At 37.2% G+C, this 25,579-nt stretch overlaps 1 protein-coding gene across 4 annotated transcripts; it reads left to right on the forward strand.

The window, feature by feature from the left end:
- The first annotated feature begins 80 nt into the window (after positions 1–80).
- On the forward strand, positions 81–25,173 carry IRAK4 (interleukin 1 receptor associated kinase 4). Of its 4 annotated transcripts, none has more exons than XM_078449931.2 (12): positions 83–250; positions 5,335–5,504; positions 8,277–8,422; positions 9,239–9,421; positions 9,913–10,073; positions 10,987–11,051; positions 13,757–13,871; positions 14,266–14,375; positions 18,541–18,724; positions 19,582–19,644; positions 23,490–23,648; positions 23,772–25,173. In XM_078449931.2, exons 2-12 carry the CDS (start codon positions 5,344–5,346, stop codon positions 23,805–23,807), a joined length of 1,383 nt encoding a protein of 460 aa, XP_078306057.1. In that variant the 5' UTR covers positions 83–250; positions 5,335–5,343; the 3' UTR covers positions 23,808–25,173. The 4 variants fall into 4 exon arrangements, with proteins under 4 accessions (XP_078306059.1, XP_078306057.1, XP_078306058.1 ...); XM_078449932.2 differs by lacking the exon at positions 83–250 and adding an exon at positions 282–738; XM_078449933.2 differs by lacking the exons at positions 23,490–23,648; positions 23,772–25,173 and adding an exon at positions 22,817–23,462 and having other exon boundaries at positions 81–250.
- Positions 25,174–25,579: the final 406 nt, after the last annotated feature.

The following is a 25,579-nucleotide window of genomic DNA, read 5'->3' on the forward strand; positions in this document are numbered from 1 at the left end:
TTAAAGGGGAAGGCTGCCACTTAAAGCAGAGCCTTACTCAAGACCCGGAATTTCTCTGCGGAGACGCCGGGACTTGCAAAGAGGAGGGGCGGGGTTTGGACGTGGGCGGGGTCTCGGGCTGGAACTAACAGGTGGGACCCTCCCCGCTCCGCTGCTGTTCCAAGCTCGGGTTGCCTCGCAGCAGGCTCAGCTGGGCGGTGCCCCGGCCGCCCAGGCGCCCCAGCCTCCCTGGCGCCCCGCTACTGGGCAGGTAAGGGATTCCCGCCGTGCGCGCCTTCTTCACAGGTCGTCCAAGATCTGTGCTCCGGCCTCCATCCCTCTGCCGCAAGGTTGTTGAGGGACGGTTTCGGAAGGAAAATAGCAAAGTGAGAAAAGTCAGAGAGGAAGTAGTTTGTGTGCGCACAGCTTGCTCCAGGCTAAAAACTTGGGTGGGTTCCCGAGGATCAAAAAGTGAATAGGACCTGGGGAGGAGCCCGGGGCGTGGAGAGGCGTCACCAAGTTCATTGTGTGGCTGTGTCAGACCTCGCGTCCTGTTTCTCAACACCCAGGCGTTGTGTTGCGGGAACCAATTTACGAAATGAATCTCTTTTCCCGAGAACCAGGAAGTAAGGCCAGCCCCGGGCAGAGATGCTCGTGGCATGGAAAGCATTCTGGGCCTCCACAAGATTCTAATTAACTTGTCACTCTGGCTTCCAAGTTTCCAGGAAATTAGAAAGTGAAGAGGGCTGTCAGGATCAGGTAAGTACATAATCAGATGGGAAAAGTATACCTGACAGCCTGGAGCAAGAGAGATAACAAAGGGATAAAAAGCAGACCCTGAGAAAGCGAGAAAATGCCATTTAAAATGGAAACAGCTGTATTTGTGCTTGAAAAACTTACTGCCCAAGGAGCCCTAAGAGTGGAGAATGTTAAAGCCAGCCTTTCCCCTTTCTAAGGGTAATCCTTGAAGAGATCGGTCAGAAAGTTCATTATCTCTTTTATTCTCTCAAGCTGAGCACTCATTTGAAGTTTGCTTTCAGCGTGTCCAATCCAAGCTCCTGATCCTGCGCGCCAAACTTGCACCTTACAGTCTTCTCCATCCTAGTAAATGTCGGGAAACGTTCAGGCCAAAAATCTTGGTGCAATCTCCTTGCCCTTCATATCAGCACATAGGATTCTATTTGCTCTACTTCAGAAAATATACAGCATCCTAAGACTTTGCACCTTTTCTGCTACCACCCAAGCCACCAGCACCTCCCACCTGGATTGTTGGTGTGCTACTAATTGGTCACTCCCTGCCTCTCCACTCTTACTCCAATATCCTTTATTCTCAGCAGCAGCCCCAGTGTCCTTTTAAGACGTGAATATAGAGTGTATGTCTCCATTCTCAAAGCCTCCACTGTCTTCTCACTCAGAGGATAAACAAAATCAATACAAAGGCTATAGGCTCTAGCCTACCTCTCTCATCTAATCTGCTACTTTCCTGCTCCTTCCTCTCCAGACTTAGCATCTCCTTGCTGTTCTCAGTGGGCCCACTCCAGACCTTTACATTTAGTATTCCTTTTGTCTCCAAGCTTCTCCCACAGATATCCCAATGTCTGACTTTCCCATTTCTTCAGACCTTTAAGAAGGTAAATATTGATAGATCTAACCAACATAAACAAAAACTCTTTGGAGTCCACAGAAATTTTTAAGAGTGTAAAGGGTACCAAGACCAAATTTGAGAACTGATGCCTTCTGTCTCTGTCTCTGTGTCTCCTTCCCTTCAAACCCAGACTTCTTGGAAAATGCACTTTTATCATTCACTCACTGCTCTATAAAAACTGTTCTTAAGTCATCCAGTTTCCAAATCTAACACACCCATCAGTATTTATCAGACCTCTCTGGGTCTTTTATACCAACCTATCCCCTATTCTAGAAATCTCTGATATGCTATTGTCTTAGTTTTTTTTTCTTACCTCCATGGCTAATCAATACTTTTTAAAGGTTCTTTAAAGAATATAAATTCTTCATATTCTTTATATTCTTTATATTCTTTAAAGAATATAAATTCTTCATATTCTATATGTTCCTAATAGGCAACCTCATATTTACTTGTTTCTTCAACCAACAATTTACTTGTGAACATTTGAGAATGCTCATACACTGAGCATTCTTTACTTAAACCTCTCTCCTAAGCTCCAGACCATATATCTAGCTACTTAGTGCCAAATCCCCTAGATGGTGCCAGAGGTAGATATTTCACATTTAACATGACCATGAACACTTCATTTCCTCTATCATCTTACTGCCCAAGCCAAAAAACCAGGAATCAACTTCTGGATTTCCCTCACTCTCCTCTCCCTCTAATATCTGATGTGTCGTTAAATTATTTCGATTTGGCCTCCTAAATCTTTGAGTCTTTTTTTCCCTCCATTCCTCAACTTTTTTCAGACTCATTTCTGCTGACCTAGATTATTGCAAAGTCTTCAAACTGGTCTCTTTATCTCAATATACATCCCTTCAAATTTTTTTATCCAGGAGAATCCACTTAACCAAATAAGATCTCATGACACCTTTCTTTAAAATCCTGAAATGGCTTCCTGATAACTTTTAGTAGAAAGCTTAAACTCCTTGTCTTAATATCTGAGGTGCATGATGATTTGGCCCTGCCTACCTCTCCAGCCTCTTCTCTTACTACTTAATGACATGCATCCCATGCTCCAGCCATAGCAAACTCCTTGCCTGAGCCTAATCCATGTTCTCCCTGCTATTCCTACTGCTTGGAATTTCCTTTTAGGTTTATCCTCATTCCTTTTCACTCATCCTTCTAATCTCCCACCCCACCTAAATCTGTCTTGATATATTTCCTTTAGACGGCTTTGGCTTGATGCTCCTTCACTGGGCCTCCACACCCTGCACACCCCTCTTGTAACATTTATCATTCACTCTTTGTATCCCCTGCTGGACTGAGAAACTTGAAAACAAAGATTTTTCTCCCCTCTGTAGCTCCCATCACTTAGTACAAAGCCTGACATGTTTGTTTCTAATTTTTTTTAAGGTTTATTTATTTTTGAGAGAGAGACAGAGAGACAGAGAGACAGAGCATCAGCGGGGGAGGGGCAGAAAGAGAGTGAGACACAGAATCTGAAGCAGGCTCCAGGTTCCAAGCTGTCAGCACAGAGCCTGACATGGGGCTCAAACTCAGGAACCCGCGAGATCATGACCTGAGCCAAAGTTGGACCCTTAACCAACTGAGCCACCCGGGCACCCCCAAAGCCTGACATGTTATTTGAACATATGAATATATGAAAGGATATGTCTTGTCTTTATAGAAAAGAGAATGACTCGAACAATGCATTGAGTTATAGAAGCAAGGACATATGGAATGAATTTTGGAGTAAGATACAGATTCATGTACAACTCTTCATTTACTACCTTTGTGAAGTAAAAGTGTTAAAATTGTCTTCATCACTGTAAGGGTTAAGTGAAATATATGGATTACTTAGCATGGTACTAGACAACAAATTCATTCATTTCTAACATTTATCTGCAATATATACCACGTGCTAGTCACTAGTTTTATATTAGTGAATGAAAGAACATAGTCCCTGAACTCATGGAGCTTATAATCTGATGGGGGAGGCAGGTACTAAACAAATACATGATTACAGTTACATTGTGCAGTGATCAAAGACAATTAGGTTGAAGGCAGATAGACCTACTTAGATGCCATGGTCAAAGAAGGCCAAAGAGAAGAGAATATAAATATAGAGGCCTAGGATCAGGGAGACATTTGCTTCTTACTCTTTTATAGCTTCTGAGTTTTGTACCACGTGAATATATTTTTTACTCCAAAATTTAATTATAGTACATCTTAATGTTAAAAATATAAGAGGATGGGGTGCCTGGGTGACTCATTCGGTTGGGCCTCCAACTTCGGCTTAGGTCGTGATCTCGCAGTACGTGGGTTCGAGCCCCACGTCGGTCTCTGTGCTGACAGCATGGAGCCTGGAACCTGCTTCAGATTCTGTGTCTCCCTGTCTCTCTGCTCCTCCCCTGCTCATGCTCTGTCTCTCTCTCTCAAAAATAAGTAAACATTAAAAATTTTTAAAAATATATATATATGGGGGGAAGCAGGAAAATAATTGACAGAAGAATATCTAAATCTCTCTGTCTTGATGAGTTAGAAGGAAAGGTTGCTACTTGCTAAAAATGAGAGGCATAGAGATCAAATAAAACCACATGGAAAGAGGGTAAGTTGTGAAATAGTCACTAAGGACAATAAGCTGAGAGAAGACAAGTAATAGGATTAACAGCAGTGTTGAAGGCCCCATGGAGAAGGGGTCCCCATTAGTTTGTATTCATACCAGTCCGCTCAGTTACCAGGTTCTCTTAGGTATATTCAGCAATGCTGTTGTACCAGTAAAATTGTGAAATCTATCCCTGGCTGATGCTCTCCAGGGTGCAGTGGCAAAAGAAAAAGGGGAATAAGGAAATAAAGGTTTGCTCTAGAGTGTAAAGTGGTGAACCACAGGGTTTGGCTTAGTAGGGAATGAATTATGATCAGATAGGTCTGCTGAATTCAAATAATGTGGAGCATTTGAAAAAGAGATATTATAGAAAAAGTTGACTATTTACCATATCTTTTAATGCTACTCAGATTATTTCAGGACTTTTTTTTTTTTTTTTACTTCTACCAAAGAGTGGTGGTAAATGTTTCATAGTAAATAAATACTGATTGAGAAAAATATTTTAAATTAAAAAATAAATCTCTGGGGGCGCCTAGGTGGCTCACTCGGTGAAGCGTCCGACTTCGGCTCAGGTCATGATCTCACGGTTTGTGAGCTCGAGCCCCACGTCAGGCTCTGTGCTGACAGCTCAGAGCCTGGAGCCGGCTTTGGACTCTGTGTCTCCTCTCTCTGCCTCTCTGCCTCTCATGCTCTGTCTCTGTCTCTCTCAAAAATAAATAAACATTAAAAAAAAATTAAAAATAAATAAATAAATAAATAAATCTCTGTTATTTAATAGATTTGATGCCTGAATATATTCACAGGAATTTTTCTGAAAAAGTAAATTTTTTACTCCTTTGGATAAATTATACTTGGGAAATGTCAGTGTCAGAAAAAAATTCTTCCATTTTTTATTGATAATTATAGGTAGAGAAAGTAAGTAAGAACAGAGGACAATTAAACAAATAAACCACAATTTTAATTTCTTCTTAGGATATCAGTTAGTTGACTTTGGAGTGTTCCTTTATTATGGTGTAATCAGTTGCCAACATTTCATATGCTGTAGAAAAGTGTGATTTATAAGCTTACAGATGTCATCACTAAAACTACTGTAAAATTTTAATGAGAATTTTCCATATTTTAGGAAGAGAAGATGAATAAACCCATAACATCTTCAACATATGTGCGCTCCCTCAATGTTGGACTAATCAGGAAGCTGTCAGATTTTATTGATCCTCAAGAAGGATGGAAGAAGTTAGCGGTAGCTATTAAAAAACCATCTGGTGATGATAGATACAATCAGTTTCACATAAGGTAACCTATAAAATTATCTTCCTTTTTAAATTCTTACATCACAATCTAGAATGATGAATAGATGTAAATACTGTCTAATGTTGCAATTCAGAAAGTAAAACTCTCTCTTTTTCCTCTGTGTGTGTGTATGATTTTTTTATTCCTTCTCCATTATGTTAGCTTGGCTAGTATTGTGATCTTGCAAATAAGTTTTTGGGTTAGAATCAAGATTCCTACTTTTACTATAGTTTTCTGTTTAGCAAGCTGAGAACAGTTCCCTCTGCCTCACACTTGTCATTTCCAGATTGAACATAGGATATTATAAGCATCTCTAGTAAAATTCTAAGTGTATAAATCTCTACTCCACCTTACCAGTGTACTTTGGGAGTTCTTCAAATTGACATTTTAAAGTTGCTTATAAATGTACACATCTATAAACAGAATTCTTAGTTCTTAGGCAGGATTTTTCAACACTATCTTCAGATAATTTCATTCTTTGTCTACTTATGTCTGCTTGATTTATTGTAAAATACAAGTACAGATTTTATTTTTGAAGCTGTTACTTCAGCTCAAACCTACATCAAAATCTGTCTTTCAAGGTAAGAGGAAAAGACATTAATTTATGATTTTCAGCATTAACCTAATAAAGATCCCAAAACTTTAACTTCTATCTTAGTCCTTCTAGGAAGTGTTTCCTCATATGAAGGATAAGCACTTTAAGTTACTTGAAAGAAGTTTAAGATTAAACCTTGAAAAGCAACTTTCAAAGATAGTTTACTGATATACTATTAAAACCTTCTGGGGGCGCCTGGTGGCTCAGTCGGTTAAGCGGCCGACTTCGGCTCAGGTCATGATTTCGCGGTCAGTGAGTTCGAGCCCTGCATTGGGCTCTGTGCTGACAGCTCCGAGCCTGGAGCCTGTTTCGGATTCTGTGTCTCCCTCTCTCTGACCCTCCCCCGTTCATGCTCTGTCTCTCTCTGTCTCAAAAATAAATAAATGTTAAAAAATTAAAAAAAAAAAAAAAAAAAAAAACCTGGAGAATGGTTGAGGCGGGGCGGAGAAAAAGCTCTTCTCTACAGATTAATGGTAACAAATAATTATTGAAAAAATGATAGAAAAGTTACCAATTTACAACCACCAATGAATAATTGCTTCATGCAAGACTCATCAGTGATGCTAAAACGACAAGATGAAAAGTTGTCAATGAACAAGATCTGCATAAGATTTCAAAGTATTATCCACAGGTTACTTATGAATTATGAAGGGTAATGGTGCTTTTACAAAGAAAAAATCTGAAGTACACCTCCTTAACCGAGTAATCAAACTTTGGGTCACTAATAATGGTACAGACTGCATTATGTGCCCTCTGGATGTGATACAGTGGGAAGAACATATTGTCACCTATGTAGTGTTCTTACCCAACATTTTTAACCTGAATTTAATCATGAGGAAGTAGTCAGACAAATCTAGACTGTGAGACATTGTACAAGGTGTCTGGCTTACACTGTAAAGCCTGTGTGCATACACATGTGCTCACATGCACACACATACAGGTAAAGGGAGAGGGCAAGAACACAAGTGTGACAAAGTGTTATCAACTGGTCAGTTAGTGCTTCTAGGTGAAGGGCAAATGGTTGTTCATGGTATTATTCTTTAAACTTTTATGTAGGTTTGAAATTTTTCAATGTAAAAAATTTGGAGGAAAACCAGAAAAATTGTTACATTTTTAAGTGTTAGTTTCCAAACTAATTTTTAAAGAAATAAGAACAAAAAACTGACCTGTTTTTCCTTAATTTGACTAAAATGTAATTAAGATCAAAGGAATAATTCTCCAAGTTTATGTATAGTATTGTATTTCATTAAACAGGAAGGTTTATTGAAAATCATATGGCTGGGGGTGCCTGAAGAGCTTAACTGGTTGAGCATCCAACTTCAGCTCAGGCTGTGATCTCATGGTTAGTGAGTTAGAGCCCCGCATCGGGCTTACTGCTGTCAGCACAGAGCCTGCTTCGAATCCTCTGTCCTCTCTGTCTGCCTTTCTCTTTTTCTCTCTCTCTCAAAAATAAACATTAAAAAAAAATTTAAGGGGCGCCTGGGTGGCTCAGCTGGTTAAATGTCTGACTTCGGCTTGGGTCATGATCTCACGGTTTGTGAGTTTAAGCCCCATGTCAGGCTCTGTGCTGACAGCTAGGAGCCTGGAGCCTCCTTCGGATTCTGTGTCTCCCTCTCTCTCTCTGCGCCTCCCCAATTCGCACTCTGTCTCTCAAAAATAAATAAACATTAAAAAAAAAAATTTTTTTTTAAACTCATATGGCTAGCAGAGTTATTAAATCAGGTAGGGAAGAAATATAGCTTAGTAGGTTGAAAGCAGACCCTTATGTCAAGTGAGATCTAAATTTGGATCTCAATTTGGATACAGTTTTTTGGCTGTGTGGCTATGGGCTGGTTATTTTACCTCTTTATGCTTTGCTTTCTCATTCATGATTAGTACTACATTTGTAGTATCTTTGAGAATTAAATGAGTTTATGTGGGTGCATCCCATGGCCCACTGAGCAGATACTCAGTAAGTACTCAATATATGCTAACCTATAGTATAATCACCTTCAGCATCTTGATTTCCTTTCTGCCTATCTTCCCAGTTCTCTGTAATTCTGGCTGGTTCTTCTGCTGCCCCTTTCCTTTAATACTATAGGAGATGGTATGGGCCAGACAAGGGCATGAGGGAATAATTCCTATTTTCATGTTAAGCCTATTTACATACTAATTTTGTTTCTTTGTTGCTTGCTTTTAAGGAGATTTGAAGCATTACTTCAAACTGGAAAAAGCCCCACTTGTGAATTACTGTTTGACTGGGGTACCACAAATTGCACAGTTGGTGATCTTGTGGATCTTTTGGTCCAAAATGAGTTTTTTGCCCCAGCAAGTCTTTTGCTACCAGGTAAACTTGAGCATGAGTAGGGCATCAACGATTAGGGTGCAAAGGCAAGTGGCAGAAATGGGAACATGTCTTCTTACTTGGACTTTTTTCTCCTAGTAGATGAACTTTACATTTGAGACTCCTTTTCATTCTTTCCACCCTCCCCAACTCAAAAAGCACCCCAGACATAGGGCACTCTGGACTTGCTGGTAAGGAGAAGGAGGCCTTGTGACTGGGCCTGAGCCCACCATTCAAGTCAGGTAGTTTTGTGCCAGTAGGAAGTGTAGAAGGATGAAAATTAGTTTTAGGGTGTTTTTTGTTGGTTGGTTGGTTTTGTTTGTTTGTTTTTAGCTCTTGATTTTCTTTACCTTTAACCTCCACCCTCATGGGACTCTGTGATCATGATACCCTTACATTGTATTCTGGTGGGTTACTGTCTAGATGCCTTCCTAATAGCCTTATTTCCCTTTGATGCTATTTATACTAGCAGTTGTCACTTTTCAGTGTGCAATAGAATCCCTTGGGGTTCTTGTTAAACAGGTAGCTTCCTGGTTGTATCAGAATGCTTGACTTGGGTTAAGGTCTATGTTTTTAAACAAGCACTTCAGTGCTCTGATGTAGGTGGCTCATAGACTTTTTGAAAACATCGCCTTACCCTCTCTAATCACCTTAACCCCAAACTCACAAATTCATACTAGGTAGCTTATCATGTGTGCTGTGAGAAAATGGAGTTGACATGTGGAAACTGAAGTGATGTCAAAGGAACCAAGTTCCTAGTTTAACTTTTGGACAAACACTTTTCCGTATTGAAGAACAACTTGTAACTTCATTTGGCAGATGCTGTTCCCCAAACTGTTAATACACTACCTGCTAAAGAAGCTGTAATAGTTCCTCAGAAAGAATTGCCTCTCTGTGGCAAAGACAGGACATTTGTGTTGCCTGTGCAGGATCTTGAACAAAACTATGTGCCCCCTGACTCCTCAAGTCCAGAAAATACAAGTTTAGCAGAGAGTGATACACGTAAGTAACATGTACAGTGCTTTCCCCTGGCGGGTTTGTCATTAAGCCCATCCCTGCTTTGAAATAAATCTCTCCTTTTGTTTGTGCACACTGGCAATAGCTCTTTGGTTGGTTTTCTTTTTTTCCCTCCTGACCTATTAAGCACCATCTTCATTGTATTAGTGTGTTCTCAGTGAGTACAGTCAACAGAATATACAAACAACCATAGAAATATGAAAAAAATGTATAAATATTTACATAACTTGAAAAGGTCATTTTGTAAAGAAAATAAGTGACTAGAGTTTTGGGTGGAGGACCACCAAACAGAATTCTCAAGATAAAACTTAAATTTTTAGTTTAAAATACAGCTTTACTCTCTCCTATCCTGTCTAATCCAAAGTTTAAATATTTGTGTATACATGAAATAATCAAGTTGAGAAAACACTGAAGTTATTAAAACCAATATCCTTTTTATTGAAGCGCTTTTTTTTCTTATTTCATTGACATTATAGGTTTTCACAGCTTTTCATTTTATGAATTGAAGAATGTCACAAATAACTTTGATGAAAGGCCCATTTCTGTCGGTGGCAACAAGATGGGAGAGGGCGGGTTTGGAGTTGTGTATAAAGGCTGCGTGAACAACAAAACTGTAGCAGTGAAGAAGCTTGCAGCAGTAAGTTACCTGTTTAGGAGTAAAAAGAATTAAAGGAAAAAGTTGCTTCCTAGGGTGCTCTATCTTAAGCTTTAAATTAGTTCTTAGGAAATACATTATTTCAGAGCATATTTTCTTTAAACATCTTCTAAGCTGGTGGTTCTGAACACTTAAAATTTTGTTGAAAGCTATGGATCCTGTCCCTACAAAAATGTAGTTATGGGCATACACATATAATTGTATATATAATTTTGGAAGAATCATAAAGTTGAGAAGCCCTGTTCTACATAGTGCTTTTATGCATAATCAGGATTAAAATGGGAAGACACTAAGAGAATTTTGTAAAAATAACTTTCTTATGTTACTGTTCTCATTTAAAAATGAAGTTTAAAAATTACACAATAAGAAAAAAGATTGAAAAAATTCTTGTCTAGATCCCTCATTCCCATTGCTACTAGAGTGTTCAGCATGTAGTTGATTTGTTATATTATAAATCTGTTATTATGTTTTAGAAATATCCATATAATACATATTTATATGATAAAAATAGTCACCCATTGTCATATACAGTACAAATACTTTTGCAGGTTTTGTTCTTCTTTTTGCCTTCAAATTTGCTTATGTTTTCTGACAGCAAATTTTTTCTTCAGAATGTTTATACAATGAAGTCTCACATTATTTCATTTTGTTCCTACAGTAACTGAGACTTATATGGTTATATGGTTTTTAAGGTTTTTCTCCTTCTGCTAACTAGCCATAGGACCTTGAACAAATCAGTAATATTTCCAGCTCTCGGTTATTCTACAGAAGGGAGAGAATAATGCCTTACTATTTTAAAGAAAGCAAGATCAGCCAGGCAATCACTTGTGCCTCCTTCTAGCTTTAGGAGCCTTAAGGTTATCATGTTGTATTATATTACATATTATTTTTTCAGATGGTTGACATTAGTACTGAAGAACTGAAACAGCAGTTTGATCAAGAAATAGAAGTTATGGCAAAGTAAGTTAATTTGACAGTGTGGTATAATGGAAAAGAGCAGGACAAGAAGCAGGGGGCCTGGTTTCTTACCCAGAGTATGCCATGAACTAGTGATATTTTCAGATATGTAAAATTAAAATAAAGGGTTCAGATTAGAGGAATTGAGAGAATTTTGACTCTATAATTCTGTGGCTGCATATGCTTATATGCCTGTAGATAAAACAGCAGTTATTATTTTAAATCATAGCAAAGTTACAAAGGGTTTCAAATATCTTCCATTATCCTCTGCTGCTCCCAAAATTCATGACAGATAAATTATAGAGATATAAAAAAAAAAAAAGTATAGAATAATAGGCCCTTAGATATCTTAACAACCCTAAACCAGGAAAAAGTTATATGCCAGAATGCTTAGAAAACTTTGACCCAGTATGCTTGAAAATTTTTGGGAGTCTTCAGGAAGAATAAGGGAAACAAATCAGGAAATTATTCTAATAATTGTAGTGCAGTGTATTTTATGTGTGTGGCCTCATTTAATCCTCATAAAGGTTATTGTAACCTCCCTACCTTTTTTTTTTTTTTTCATTGAGATTTAGAAACATTAAGTAACTTGCCCGAGGCCACATAGCCAGTAAAAATCAGATCTGCCTTTCATATTCGGATCTGATTCCAGAGCTTGACCTTTTTTCTTTTTATTTTTTTTAAATGTATTTTTTAATATTGAAATGTAATTGACATACAGCGTTCTATTAGTTTCAGGTGTACAACATACCGATTCGGCAGTTCTCTACATTACATAAGTGTAGTCACCCTCAGTCACTATACAATCCTAATGAGATTTACCAGTTTACACTCAGTTACACCCATTGCTATAAATTACCGATTCTAGTTGCTTAACCTCAAGAAAGAAAGAACAGACTGGAATTAATTCAGTGACAGTAAAAATAATGCATACTGATTTAAAAAAAAAAAAAAAAACCTCTTTCAGGATTTTGTTCCCCCTACTCTAACACCCACTCTCCAATCCTAAAAGTAATTTGTCCAAAGTAGATAATCTACGAAATACAGGAATATATATTTACAATAATAAAAATCATCCCTTAAATATATCACTCAGAGATAACCATGACTAATATTTTGATGTACTTGCCTCATGATGTGTGTATACGATTTTCCCATGTCATTAAAAATAATTTTAAAACATTTTGTTATCATACATTAATTTCAAGGTATTATATGTTCATTATTTGGCATATATGATGATTATATTTTATTTAACCATTACCCTACTAGGTTAATTTCTAATTTTCAACATTACAAATTAAAGCTCCATTAAATCTTGTTGTACATAAATCTTTAAATGCAGCTCTGCATATTTCATCAGGTAGAGTCCTAGAAGAATTACTCATTCAGAATTCATGAGCTTCTTAAAAACTTTTCAAGTACATGTCCAAATGGCTTTATAAATAGTGATTTATACTCCTGCCAGCAATGTATTACAATGTCAAATTTCACCTTTACCTCACCACCGTTGAATATTATCACTGTTTTTTAACAAGTACCAATTTTTGGATCTTACTAGCAAAATAACCCTGGCCAAGTTTCTTAACTGTCTATTCATTAGTTTTCTCATCTATAAAATGGGATAATAGTGTTTACTTCATTAAGTTATTGTGAGAATTCAATAAAACAAAGCAGGTAAATCATTTACTGCAGTGCCTTGTATATAGTATAAAGTCATCAAATGTTGCCAACTCATTTTAAAAATGTGCCAGTTTGGTGGAAAATAGAGCACTTATTGTTTTAATTTGTACTTAAAATATTTATGAGGACAGACTGATTTCAAATTAAAGTCTGATTTGAAATAATGAAATGTCAGAATTTTAGATGATACTGAATCAAAATGAGTAAGCACGTGGATGGAATGTTATCATGTTCTAAGTATATTTCTAGGCTCTCATGTATTTGCTCATTCAATTCTCAGAGCATCCGTGTTACATAATCGGTATTACTATCCACATCTGGTAAAGTTGCTGAAGTTCAGTGAGGTTGTTAACCTGTTAACTGTTAATCTGGCCTATAGGTCAAATATCCAGAGGGTGGTGAAGCTAGGCTTTAAACTTAGGACTTTGCCCACTTCTCTTTCTACTTTGCCTTGGAAACCTAAGGTTTTGTTATGTTTCAGCTCTCTTTAGTTTTATTCAAGTATATAAAGAAACTCAAATTAGGTTATAAATAACATATCATTAAAGATCAGAAATGTGTAAATTAAATGTGGTTAAAGATCACACGTCTATAAATCAGTGCTTTGGATGTGTTAAAAAGTTCTTGAAAAGATTGTCATACCAGTTTCAGCAGACTTGTTGAAATCTTGCCTGTACTATCATTGAAAATTGTGCTACGCAAAGGTAAATATCAACCCAAGTCCTTAACTAAACTGTCACAAGTTCCAAAGTTCTAAAGTATTGAGCTTTTACTATAAAGTGGAAAAAGGGGTTGCTCCTAATGTTGATCAGTATTGTCTGAAAGAACTGTTTGCAGAAAATTATAAGCAGTTGTAATAAATATACATACTATAAACATACATATTATAATATAATGATACATAGCATATCAATATTTTCTTACTCCTTTTTTTCTGTTAAAGTTCCAAATTGAATAACCTTCAACCTACAGCTGAATGTATGTATGTATCATAATAATTTTGAGTGCAAAATTATTTGTCATAGGTGTCAACATGAAAACTTAGTAGAACTACTTGGTTTCTCAAGTGACGGAGATGACCTCTGCTTAGTGTATGTTTACATGCCCAATGGCTCATTGCTGGACAGGCTGTCCTGCTTGGTAAGATATTTGTTCATCATATTGCTTGGCTTTCTGTTTATGTGTTGGAATATGAATATTCACTTTGTGACAAGGTTATTTGAACCACATTAATCTTAATATTTTTCTTGTTCTTTGAAAATTATACAGCTGATAGGTAAACAACTGGGATTGCCATTCTATTAGGTAATAATCTTAAACATAAAATTATCAGTCAAGACTAGTCTTTGAAGATGCTCTTATATATTTTTATTGTCAAATAAGAAATGGTAACTCCGGTTTGATCTTATTTAGAGATTATTTTTGAACAGTTTTTAAAAATTGCAATTCTAAATCTGGGTGATATGATATCATTTTCAGCAGTTGCTGAGAAAGTTGTTCTTTTTTTTAATGGGTTGGTTTCTTACTTTGTAAGGATGATACTCCACCACTTTCTTGGCATATGAGATGCAAGATTGCTCAGGGTGCAGCTACTGGCATCAGTTTTTTACATGAAAACCATCATATTCATAGAGACATTAAAAGGTAAATGCTACTCTTAAAAAGCTTTTGGAGAACTATCTTTAAAAAATAACTTGCTCTAGGGGCGCCTGGGTGGCTCAGTTGGTTGAGTGTCCGACTTCAGCTCAGGTCATGATCTCGCGGTTTCTGAGTTCAAGCCTCGGGTCAGGCTCTGTGCTGACAGCTCGGAGCCTGGAGCCTGCTCCCATTCTGTGTCTCTCTCTCTCTCTCTCTCTCTCTCTCTCTCTGCCCCTCCCCTGATCATGCTCTGTCCCTCTCTCTCTGTCAAATATAAACAAACATTAAAAAAAATTTTTTTTAAAGAATAACTTGCTCTCACTCTTTCAATTCATATTCATATGCATGTCTTAACTTATGGCACCCCATGAAAGGTCTTCTCATTAAGATGTTCTGTAATTTCCTTTATTACAAACCCAATGATCTATTTTTAGTGCTCATCCTACATGGCCTTTTTTTTTTTTAATAGCATGGCATTTTGTTTTTCTTGACCACTTTTACCTTGTCAAAATTATTTTCGAGGTCACCATTATTTTCTGAATCACTTTCATCCTCCATGGGTGCATTTCAGGTCTCTTTCTTCTTACATAAGTAACAAATATTAATTGAGCACCTACCATATGGTAGGCACTGAAGATAATATATTTAGCAAAAGTAGCACTTGTTGCATTTGACATCAGACGAATGATCACAAGATCATAAAAAACTTTAGTGTGCAGTATACAGTATTTAATATAAATATTAGTATAAAGAAGTGTTCTCTGAGGATGTGATATTTTAGCAGAGATCCAAAGAATGAGTGGGAAATAAATGGGCTCAAGTTGAGGGTGGCTAAAGAAGGTAGGGAAAACAGCATTCTGCATTTGTGAAACCAATGTTGAGAGGGAGCATGCGGTCATGATGAATTAATTACAGGAAGTGAAATGAACACAGTTATAACTGAAGTGCAGAAATGGAAGGAATGATTGATACAAGATAAATTTATAGAAATCAGCAAGGAGCTAAACCCTGTAGGATTTAATAGACTAAGGTAAGGACTTTACTTTTATCATCAAATAACCAGATGCCGTTGAAGAATTATAAGTAGGAATGTGGCCTCATGTTTAAGTTTTGAGAAGGTCACTTTGACTCTCAGTGTAGAAAACAGTTTGTAAGAAGGGAGAGTTAGGCTTTCACAGAAGTCTTGGTGATAGCTGTTCATATCAAAAGAAGTGAGCAGATTTGAGAGATTTAAGATAGCAGAACCTGCTGATATCTTGGCTGCAGAGGGGTCAGGAAGAGGGACATATCAGGAATGACTCCTGGATTTGTAGCTTCCTGAATTGCATTCTGGGATGATGTGTGGAAGAGGACCAGGTTGAGGGTTGAGAATATGAATTCTCTTTTGTACATGTTATGTTTAAGATTCTCTTAAGATATAGAAGTAGAGATGTTAAACAGACAATGTGATATACAGATTTGGACCTGAAAGAAGTCTGAGCTGAAGACATTAAATTTGTGCATTACTTGCATGTAGGCGATAATTGAAGACCTGTCATATGATTGTATTCACTTAAGGAGAGATAGAGATTAAGAAAAGGTCCCAAGATTTAGTCCTAAGGAACTTTAAGACTTAATGGCCAACTAGAAGAGCATGATCCCTAAGGAATCTAAGAAAATAGGCATAGAAAGGTAAGATGAGAACCAGGAAAGTGTGGTATCCGTGAAAATAAGGAAAGAGAGCATTTCCTAGGAAGTATTAGTCAAAAATATCAGTTGCTTTCTGGAAGTCAGGATGAGGATTGAAAATAACCATTTGATTAGTGCCCTGAAGGTCATTAGTATCTTTACAGAGCTCTGTTTCCACACGTAGCAATTGGGCAGAATTCAGCTTGTAGTTGAGGAGAGAGAAAGCTGGAGAACTGAGATGTGAGTGTAGACAAGTCTTTTAAGACATTTGGATAGTGGGGGCGCCTGGGTGGCTCAGTCGGTTAAGTGGCCGACCTCGGCTCAGGTCATGATCTCACGGTCCGTGAGTTCGAGCCCCGCGTCGGGCTCTGTGCTGACAGCTCAGAGCCTGGAGCCTGTTTCAGATTCTGTGTCTCCCTCTCTCTGACCCTCCCCCGTTCATGCTCTGTCTCTCTCTGTCTCAAAAATAAATAAACGTTAAAAAAATTTAAAAAAAAAAAAAAAAAGACATTTGGATAGTGAAGAATGATCGCTGAAAATAATATGTCACTCAGGAAACCTTTTTTTTAGATGGTGAAGACTAAAGCATGCTTTTATGCCTATGGGAAGAAGGAGATGATAAAGTAGAAGAAAGAAGAAGATAATTTATAGAGTAAGGTTCCTGAGAATTTAGGATGGAGTCCAGATAGAGGGATCAAGCTTGGATGACAGGACAGGCACTCTCTCTCATCCCTTACATATTGGTGCATTTCCTCATGTTCTCACCTCCTGTCTCTTCTGTTCTCACAACGTATTCTTGCTGACTGACATTATATTGACTTCACCTACTATCTATTTGTGGGTGACTCTATCATCATCCGTATCATCAGCCTCCAATCCTATATTTTCAGTATCTCCAGGCCAAAAATACCTCACCTGGATGTCCCACAGCAGCCTCCAAGTTAACATGTCAGAAATCAAGTTCATTTTCTCTTCCAAACCAGTCTTCCTCCTATATTCTCTTCCTGATTAAATGAAGTCACTATTCATCCTGTCTCCCAGCTAGTCTTTCTCATTCCTCGTATCAGACTAATTACAAAGTTCCTTTGAACATGCCTCAAACTTTTCAGCTCCTTTTCACCCACAGTGTTCTTTATCTAGACTCTATCTCTTATTTTATTACAAGCTTTCATGGTCAGCCTTTAACCAGTCTGTACCAGTTCTCTTCCATTCACTACTACATTGGCCAGGTAGTGTTCCTAAAAATGAGGTGTAATAGCACTAATCCATTACTAGGAAACTTTCACTGGCGTCCTGCTATCACAGAATGAAGTTCATATTCTCTCCATGTTCCATGGTCACCAGCTTCTTGAAATTGATCACATGCTTTTGTTTTCATCACTATGTACGTGTTGCTCCATTTGCCAAAATACCTTTTCCCCTCATTTAACCATCACCTTCTAACAATCCTTTAATCACACTGTTTACCCTGTCTTTAGAATTTTCTCCAGTTCTTCCAGGCATTTAGTTGTTCTCTCAGCATTTTGTACATAACATCACCATTGTGGAATATTTTTTGGATTTTTAAAATTAGGTATATACCTTTGTCACGGACAAGATTTGAAAACTCCCCCTCTATGCAGCACTGAGATCAAATACTATTATACATAGCAAGTCCTTGATAAAGTTTTATTGAATGTGAGTATGTGTGTATGAGTGAATGTGTGTAATGAATGAATGAAGACCTTTTAGCCATGTTCTTTCCTCTTTGAAAGTTATCAGATAGTACAAAAAAAGAGAGAGAGGGAGAGAATAATACCTGAACCTAATATAATACTTCATGTTAACTATACTGGAATTAAAATTAAAAACTTAAAAAAAAAGAATAAAGAGATGAATAATTAAGATACTTTGTTTGGAAATTTGTTCTTAAATGAGTTGGGAAATGTTAGGAAAGGAATTTAAGACTGGAGCTTTAGGAGACTGAGGGATATTTTCCCAAAATAAATTATTTGTGAAACAATGAAATTATCTCTTACTAATGTGGACAGTTTTATTTCATTTATATTCTTCTAAAATTGTTCCTCAAGAAACAAAAAGGAAAAAGAAGACAATTATTTCTCTTTAGCTTCAATCTGAAGTCTAGATTTGTTTACACGAATTTCAGGCTTTTATGATGTGTATTATAAAATAGTCTACTCTGGGGGCGCCTGGGTGGCTCAGTCGGTTAAGCGTCCGACTTCGGCTCAGGTCACGATCTCGCGGTATGTGAGTTCGAGCCCCGCGTCGGGCTCTGTGCTGACTGCTCAGAGCCTGGAGCCTGTTTCAGATTCTGTGTCTCCCTCTCTCTCTGACCCTCCCCCGTTCATGCTCTGTCTCTCTCTGTCTCAAAAATAAATAAACGTTAAAAAAAAAAAATTTTTTTTTAAATAGTCTACTCTGTAAATATGTATATATGTTCATACACCTGACTGTTTGACTTGCTTGAAAAGAAAAATATTATTTTCTTCAAACTTTATTTCAGTGCAAATATCTTACTAGATGAAGACTTTACAGCCAAAATATCAGACTTTGGGCTTGCACGGGCTTCTGAGAAGTTTGCCCAAACAGTCATGACTAGCAGAATTGTGGGAACAACAGCTTATATGGCACCTGAGGCTTTACGAGGAGAAATAACACCCAAATCTGACATATACAGCTTTGGTGTGGTAAGTTTCACATATATAATTCGTAACAATAATCATTCTGGCTATAACTGTGAAGTTGAAGTAGAATATTTTGAACACACCTGTCTTTCTTAGCCCTCTTATGTAAGTATGTATATTGTTTACTTTAACCTTTAGTTAAATGAGAAAGTCATAAAAGCTTCTCCAAATTTGTAAACTTTTAAATTGGTTTCTGAAGTTACTGTAAGAAATGACTTTTTTAGCACACTATCCTCACAAATTAGTATGAAGCTTAAATTAGTGCATAAAGCAAATCATATACAGCATGTATTTTACTGTCAGTTTTTAAATGAAATATTTTTTAACAGATGTACACTTTGGCATTTTCTGATCTACTGGTCTGTTCCTAATAACTTTTAATATGGAGTGAGTGGAAATGGTTGGAGAAATTAGGTGCTACGTCATCTTATTTTTGCGCGTATGTTTCCTATATGGAAATTTAACTTCATAGCACCGTGTTGTTAAGGCACAGAGTTGTAGGATAGGCCTAAACTTTAGAAAATAATATTCTAAAAGCCAGAGACAATTATTCTTGTGAAGAATCCCCTGCAAGACAGGGGACAGAATGTCTAGAATACATAGTGAGTGGAGCTGATTGTTTAGTAAGTTGACAATCGAAAAGTACTGCTTGTGGGGATTGCTGGAACCCAAGGTTTCTGTAAGGGAATGATGGTGAGAAATGACCACAGCTCATGTCCTTTCTGCTTTAATGCCTGAAAGGCATAATGCAATGTGTGGAAATGATTAATCAGATTTCGTAATCAAGATCCATATTCTGTCTAGTTTCTATATGTTGTCTTGAGTGTTACAGCAATGGATCTTTTTTTTTGTCTTCATAGGTTTTATTAGAAATAATAACTGGACTTCCAGCTGTAGATGAATACCGTGAACCTCAGTTATTGGTAATTGAAAGACTCGTTTTTTCCAGTCCTTTTCTTTTGCATTTATAATCTAAATTTGTATGGGTAAGTTTGGCATCTAGATATGTCACTTTCTATTGGCAATTTTTCCATTGGCAATTACCCAGTGGCATATGGAAAAAGCATAACAGACTTCTAATCTCAGCTCTGCCATGAAGGATTTGTGAAGCTTGGTAAAGTCACTTATATATTCTATGTTCTGGTTTCTTTGTGGGTAATATCAGAATAGAACTATATAATCTTTTAAGTCTTCTCCAGTATTTTTGTTGTTGTTGTTGTTACTTTCAGGATGATTACTAACAGACTTTTCAGCTCAGAGAGAAAAAACAATATTGCTTCCTTTCACATTTGTATCAGAATAGAATTACTGGTAAAATTTTCTATCTATTTCTATTATGGAGTATTTTATTTTTATTTTATTTATTTGTTTGTTTATTTTTTATTTGAGGGAGAGAGAGCAAGAAAGTGTGAATTGGAGTGAGGGGCAGAGGGAGAGAGAGAGAGGGAGGGAGAGAGAGAGGGAGAATCTTAAACAGGCACAACACTCAACACAGAGCCCAATGTGGGGCTCAATCCCACTACCCTGGGATCATGACTTGAGCCAAAATCAAGAGTCGGATGCTCAACCAACTGAGCCACCTAGGCACCGCTATGAAGTATTTTAATTATAAAATTATGATAGAAAACATTACCTGTGTATTATATTCGGCATTCGTTGGCAATTGCATAAATAGACTAACTGAATGCTAAAGTTATGAGAAAATTATGCCTTGCCCCTTTTTTCCCCCATATAGTAAATTTTAAGAAGTTAGAGGGTCTTTTTATAAAATTAAATATTTACAAAAATCTTTTGTAAACTAAAGATTACAGAAATACTATCATGTATAAGCTTTTCTTAAAATTAAATATCTACGCTGACTTTCTTCCAATTTATGTGTTCTAATGAGACAAACCAGTGTGAAAAATTCAGATAATACACGAATAACAGATTATTTCCCTATGGAGATTAGAAAGTCAAAAGCTATGTTTGCTCAAGAGTTTAGTGTCATACTCTTTTAATAAAAGCCATAAGTATGATATCTATATATTATAATATTGTTACTGGTGTCCCTTAATAAAAAGTACATTATAAAGCTTTCCATGGTTTCCTGGATATGTACTATTCCGGTATTATATATTATATAACATTTCGCATTAAGGTATATTTACAGAACTTAATATTATTGTGAAAAGTTATTATTTGTATAATATATATTTATATTATTATCTACATAATAATTATATCTTATATATAATATATAGCTATATATAGCTATATATATGTTATTATAGTGTATGTACATTACTTACTGTGTGTTGGACATCAGGAAGGAAGGCCTCAGCTGCAGATACAATGTTTTGGAACCATTAGTGTCCAAGTGTAGATAAAGCTTTGGGTGTGGATGGGATTATATAGAGAAAGCGTGTAAATTAAAAAACAGGGGTGCCTGGGTTACTCAATGGGTTAAGTGTGCGACTTCAGCCCAGGTCATGATCTGAGCTTCGTGGGTTTGAGCCCTGCATCAGGCTCTGTGCTGACAGCTCAGAGCCTGGAGCCTGCTTCAGATTCTGTGTCTCCCTCTCTCTCTGCCCCTCCCCTGCTTGTACTTTGTCTCTCTGTCTCCCAAAAATAAATAAACATTAAAAAAAAATTTTTTTTTTAAAAACCGTACAGTTGGGGTGTCTGTGTGGCTCAGTTGGTTAAGCACCTGACTTCAGCTCAGGTCATAATCTCATGGTTCATGGGTTCAAGCCCCACGTCGGGCTCTGTACTGACAGCTCAGAGCCTGGAGCCTGCTTCGGATTTTGTGTCTCCCTCTGTCTTTGCCCCTCCCCAACTAGTGCTCTGTCTCTGTCTCTCAAAAATAAATAAATGTTTAAAAATTAAAAATAAATAAATAAAAATACAAGACAGTTAAAAAAAACTAAAACAACTCTCCTTTTTTTTTTTTTTTACTGTGTAATTTATACTTTTTAAGCAAAGCCTACCTGTCTAAAAGCCTAAATCCTTTTCCCTCAGACTTTTTCTCCTTTAATATATTATGAAAGACTCAAACCTTTGGTTTAAGTAAGGATGAAATACAGAAAACACACAATCCATCTCAGTCCTAAGCTTTATGCATGATCATATAATAATGAAAATCATAAAACTTCAGGGAAGTTTATACCCTTTTACTTACTCTTAAGGTGTGAATGCAAGATGACCATAAAGTAGTAAGATTTTATTACAAATATAACAAAAAGGGAGTGAGTGATCCTTGAAAGAACCTTTACATCACTAGATTCTGCCATCACCCAAATGCTTTCAAAATTCTTTTTTTTTTTTAAATGTGTATTTATTTATTTATTTTGAGAGAGAGAGATGGAGAGCAGCAGAGGGGCAGAGAGAGAGAGGGAGAGAATCCCAATCAGGCTCCACACTGTCAGCACAGACCCCGAAACAGGGCTCAAACCCATGAACCATGAGATCATGAACTAAGCCGAAACCAAGAGTCAGAAGCTTAACTGAGCCACCCAGGCGCCCCTTAAAATTCTTCTGGAAGAGTTTCTGGAGGGTTTACAACAGACCTCACATAAGTAGTCTTTTCCATGATAATAGTTTCCTAGGGCTGCTGTAAGAAATTGGGACATAGGGGCGCCTGGGTGGCTTGGTCGGTTGAGCGTCTGACTTCGGCTCAGGTCATGATCTCACGGTCCGTGAGTTCGAGCCCCGCGTCGGGCTCTGTGCTGACAGCTCAGAGCCTGGAGCCTGTTTCAGATTCTGTGTCTCCCTCTCTGTCTGCTCCTCCCCTGTTCATGCTCTGTCTCTCTCTGTCTCAAAAATAAATAAATGTTAAAAAATATATATATATATTAAAAAAAAAAAAAAAAAGAAATTGGGACATAAAATAACAAATTTATTCTTTCATAGTTCTGTAAGCAAGAAATCTGAAATCAAGGGGCTGTCAGGGCCATATTCCCTCTGGAGGCTCCAGAGGAGATTCTTGCCTTGCCCCTTCCAGCTTCTAATGGCTGCTGGCATTCCTTGACTTGAGGCGACATCATTCATTTCTGCCTCTGTGGTCACACTGTCTTCTCTGTGTCTGTTTTCTTCTCTTCTCTGTCTCTTCTACAGATGCTCGTCATTGGATTTAGGGCCCACGTGGATAACCTAGGATGATCTCATCTCAAGATGCTTAATGACATCTGCAAAGACCTTTTCTTCAAATAAAGTCATAAGCATAGATTCTGGGGATTAGGACTTGGACATACTGTTTTCAGGGCCATCACTTGACCCACTACATCATCCTAGTTCTATGTCTCTCTCCCTATACAGTACTTTTTTATCATGGCCCTGTCCCCTTTTTCCTTCTACCTCTTTATCTTTGATTCAATAATTTGAGTACCTATAGACAAGTATGCCTGTCCAGGGAGGAGGATTTTGGGTCCAGAAATTGGAATTGCATTATCAGAAGCACATCAAGAAGCAAATCACCATGGGCTAGCAGCCTAGTAAATGCTGCCAATGGGAACATGAGCGCAATTAGCTCAGCAACAGAAATACAAAAATTAGAAGGCAAATGGCCGAAAGTATCTAAAAGGTATGTATGTACCTAGGTATGAATAGATGTATAAATAGACAAATAGGGTTTCTCCTGTATGTCTTTAATTCTTAGTAAGGTTATAAAAATAGACAGTAAAATAAGAGTACATGTTGTTATGAAGTAGATGAAATAAATCCATTTACATTCTGATTTCTCTCACTTTTCTTTGAAACTCCTACTAAAGTTTTAACATTTGTTTTAAAGCTAGATATTAAAGAAGAAATCGAAGATGAAGAAAAGACAATTGAAGATTATATTGATATGAAGATGAATGACATTGATCCCATTTCCATTGAAACCATGTATTCTGTTGCCAGTCAATGCCTGCATGAAAAGAAAAATAAGAGACCAGATATTAAGAAGGTACTGATTTTTTATATTTATTGAAAAAGTGAAGAAGGTAGGGTTCGTCTTTTTTTCCTAAGTGTACATTTCAAACCAACTCTTTAATGCATTTTTTTGCTGTTTTTTCTGTCTTTATGAAAGGTTCAACAGCTGCTGCAAGAAATGACAGTTTCTTGAAACTTCACTGGAAGACTCTTGGTTTTTTTATATACAGCTATGTAAAACAGTTTTTAAACTAAATTTTTGTTATAAACATTCTTTTTTACCTTTAACAAGGCAGCATGGAGCATGGAACCCCCAACATATATATAGAACGACTAAAGTAGAGTCACTATATCGACCCTAATCCCTGGCTTTTTAGTGTCACCCTCAGTTCTTGAGTAATCCCCAAGACCTCGCCTTAGAACCTCACCAAACATGGTTTGAAAACTATAGAATTAGCAACAAAGGGGACTGGACTATAGGGTGAAAAGACCCGAAGCTGAAGCCCCAACTCCACTACTAATTTGCCGTAGAGCTTTGGACAATCCTTTAACAGCTTTGAGCCTTTGTTTTTTCACTGGTAACATTAGGCTAATTATCTACTGTGCTTCTCTGACAGGTAGTCCTGGAAATCCAATGATGCAGACTATGTACAAGCACTTTGTAACATGTAAAGTGATGTAAAATTTAAAGTTTATGTTTATACAATCCAATTACAGTCGTTTGTTTATAGGATCGTGTTCACAGTGTGTTTTTTGAGAGAGAGAGAGAGAGCTTGCATGAGTGGGAGAGGGGCAGAGAGAAAGATAGAGAGAGAATCCCAAGCAGACTTCGCACAGTCAGCACAGAGCCTGACATAGGGCTTGATCTCTCAAACCGGTGACCTCATGATCTGAGCTGAAATCAAGAGTAGGACGCTTAACCAACTGAGCCACCCAGGTGCCCCACAATGTACTATTTTAAGCATTCACCACTAACCAAATATTACCTGATGATATGGTCATTATTAGATTATGTTATATGGCAACATATTCCATAATGAAGGAATTTTGCAAATGTTGGTAAGGCCCCTAATCTGCTGACTTTGAGTATCAACAGAGAGACTGTGCTGGGTAGGCCTGACCTAATAAGATGGTTTCTTACAAGAAGTCTGAGACATTGTCCTGTGGGCCTTAAAGAAGGAAGCTACCGTGTTGTAAGAAGGCCACATTGGCTAAGATCTACTGGTGGCCTTCTAGGCTAAGGGCTACCTTCCAGCTGTTAGCCAGCATAAAAAACTGGGACCTGGGTTGTATAACCACAAGAAACTGAATTCTTCTAGAAAGAGCAACTGTTTTTCGAACCATATTTCTGACCCACTGGTTTGCTAGCTAGCCAACTAAAAATTTTTAATTTTTAATTTCTCTCGTTATGTTCTATGAAAACCACGCAGGTAATAGGAACAATTGATAAATGTTTTGCCTTACTTTTGTGACATATAATTAAGAGAAATTTAAGACATTCTAAAGCATTTATTGCTCTATCCACTTTCTGGTCCTATATAAAATGCTCATAGATCTCAGCTATCTGTAGTCCTTTTTTTTTCACTTTCAAAACACAAGCATACCTCAGAGGTATGAAAGTTCGGTTCCAGACCATCACAATAAAGTAGGTATCACGATAAAGTGAGTCAAATAAATTTTTTGGTTTGCCAATGCATATAAAAGTTATGTTCATTCTATCCTGTAGTTTATTAACTGTGCAATAGCATTATGTTTAAAAAATAATGTACTTACCTTAATTTAAAAATACTTTATTGCTAGAAAAGGCTAACTATCATCTGAGCTCACAGGGAGTTATAATCGTTTTGCTGGTGAAAGGTCTCACCTCCATGTTGATGGCTGCTGACTGATCAGGTGGTGGTTGCTGAAGGTTGGGGTGGCTGTGGCAATTTCTAAAAAGAAGACAACAATGAAGTTTCCCCATTG

The sequence above is a fragment of the Panthera onca genome, chromosome B4 (genome assembly GCF_046562875.1).
Source record: "Panthera onca isolate mPanOnc1 chromosome B4, mPanOnc1 haplotype 2, whole genome shotgun sequence".
NCBI classification, from domain to species: domain Eukaryota; kingdom Metazoa; phylum Chordata; class Mammalia; order Carnivora; family Felidae; genus Panthera; species Panthera onca.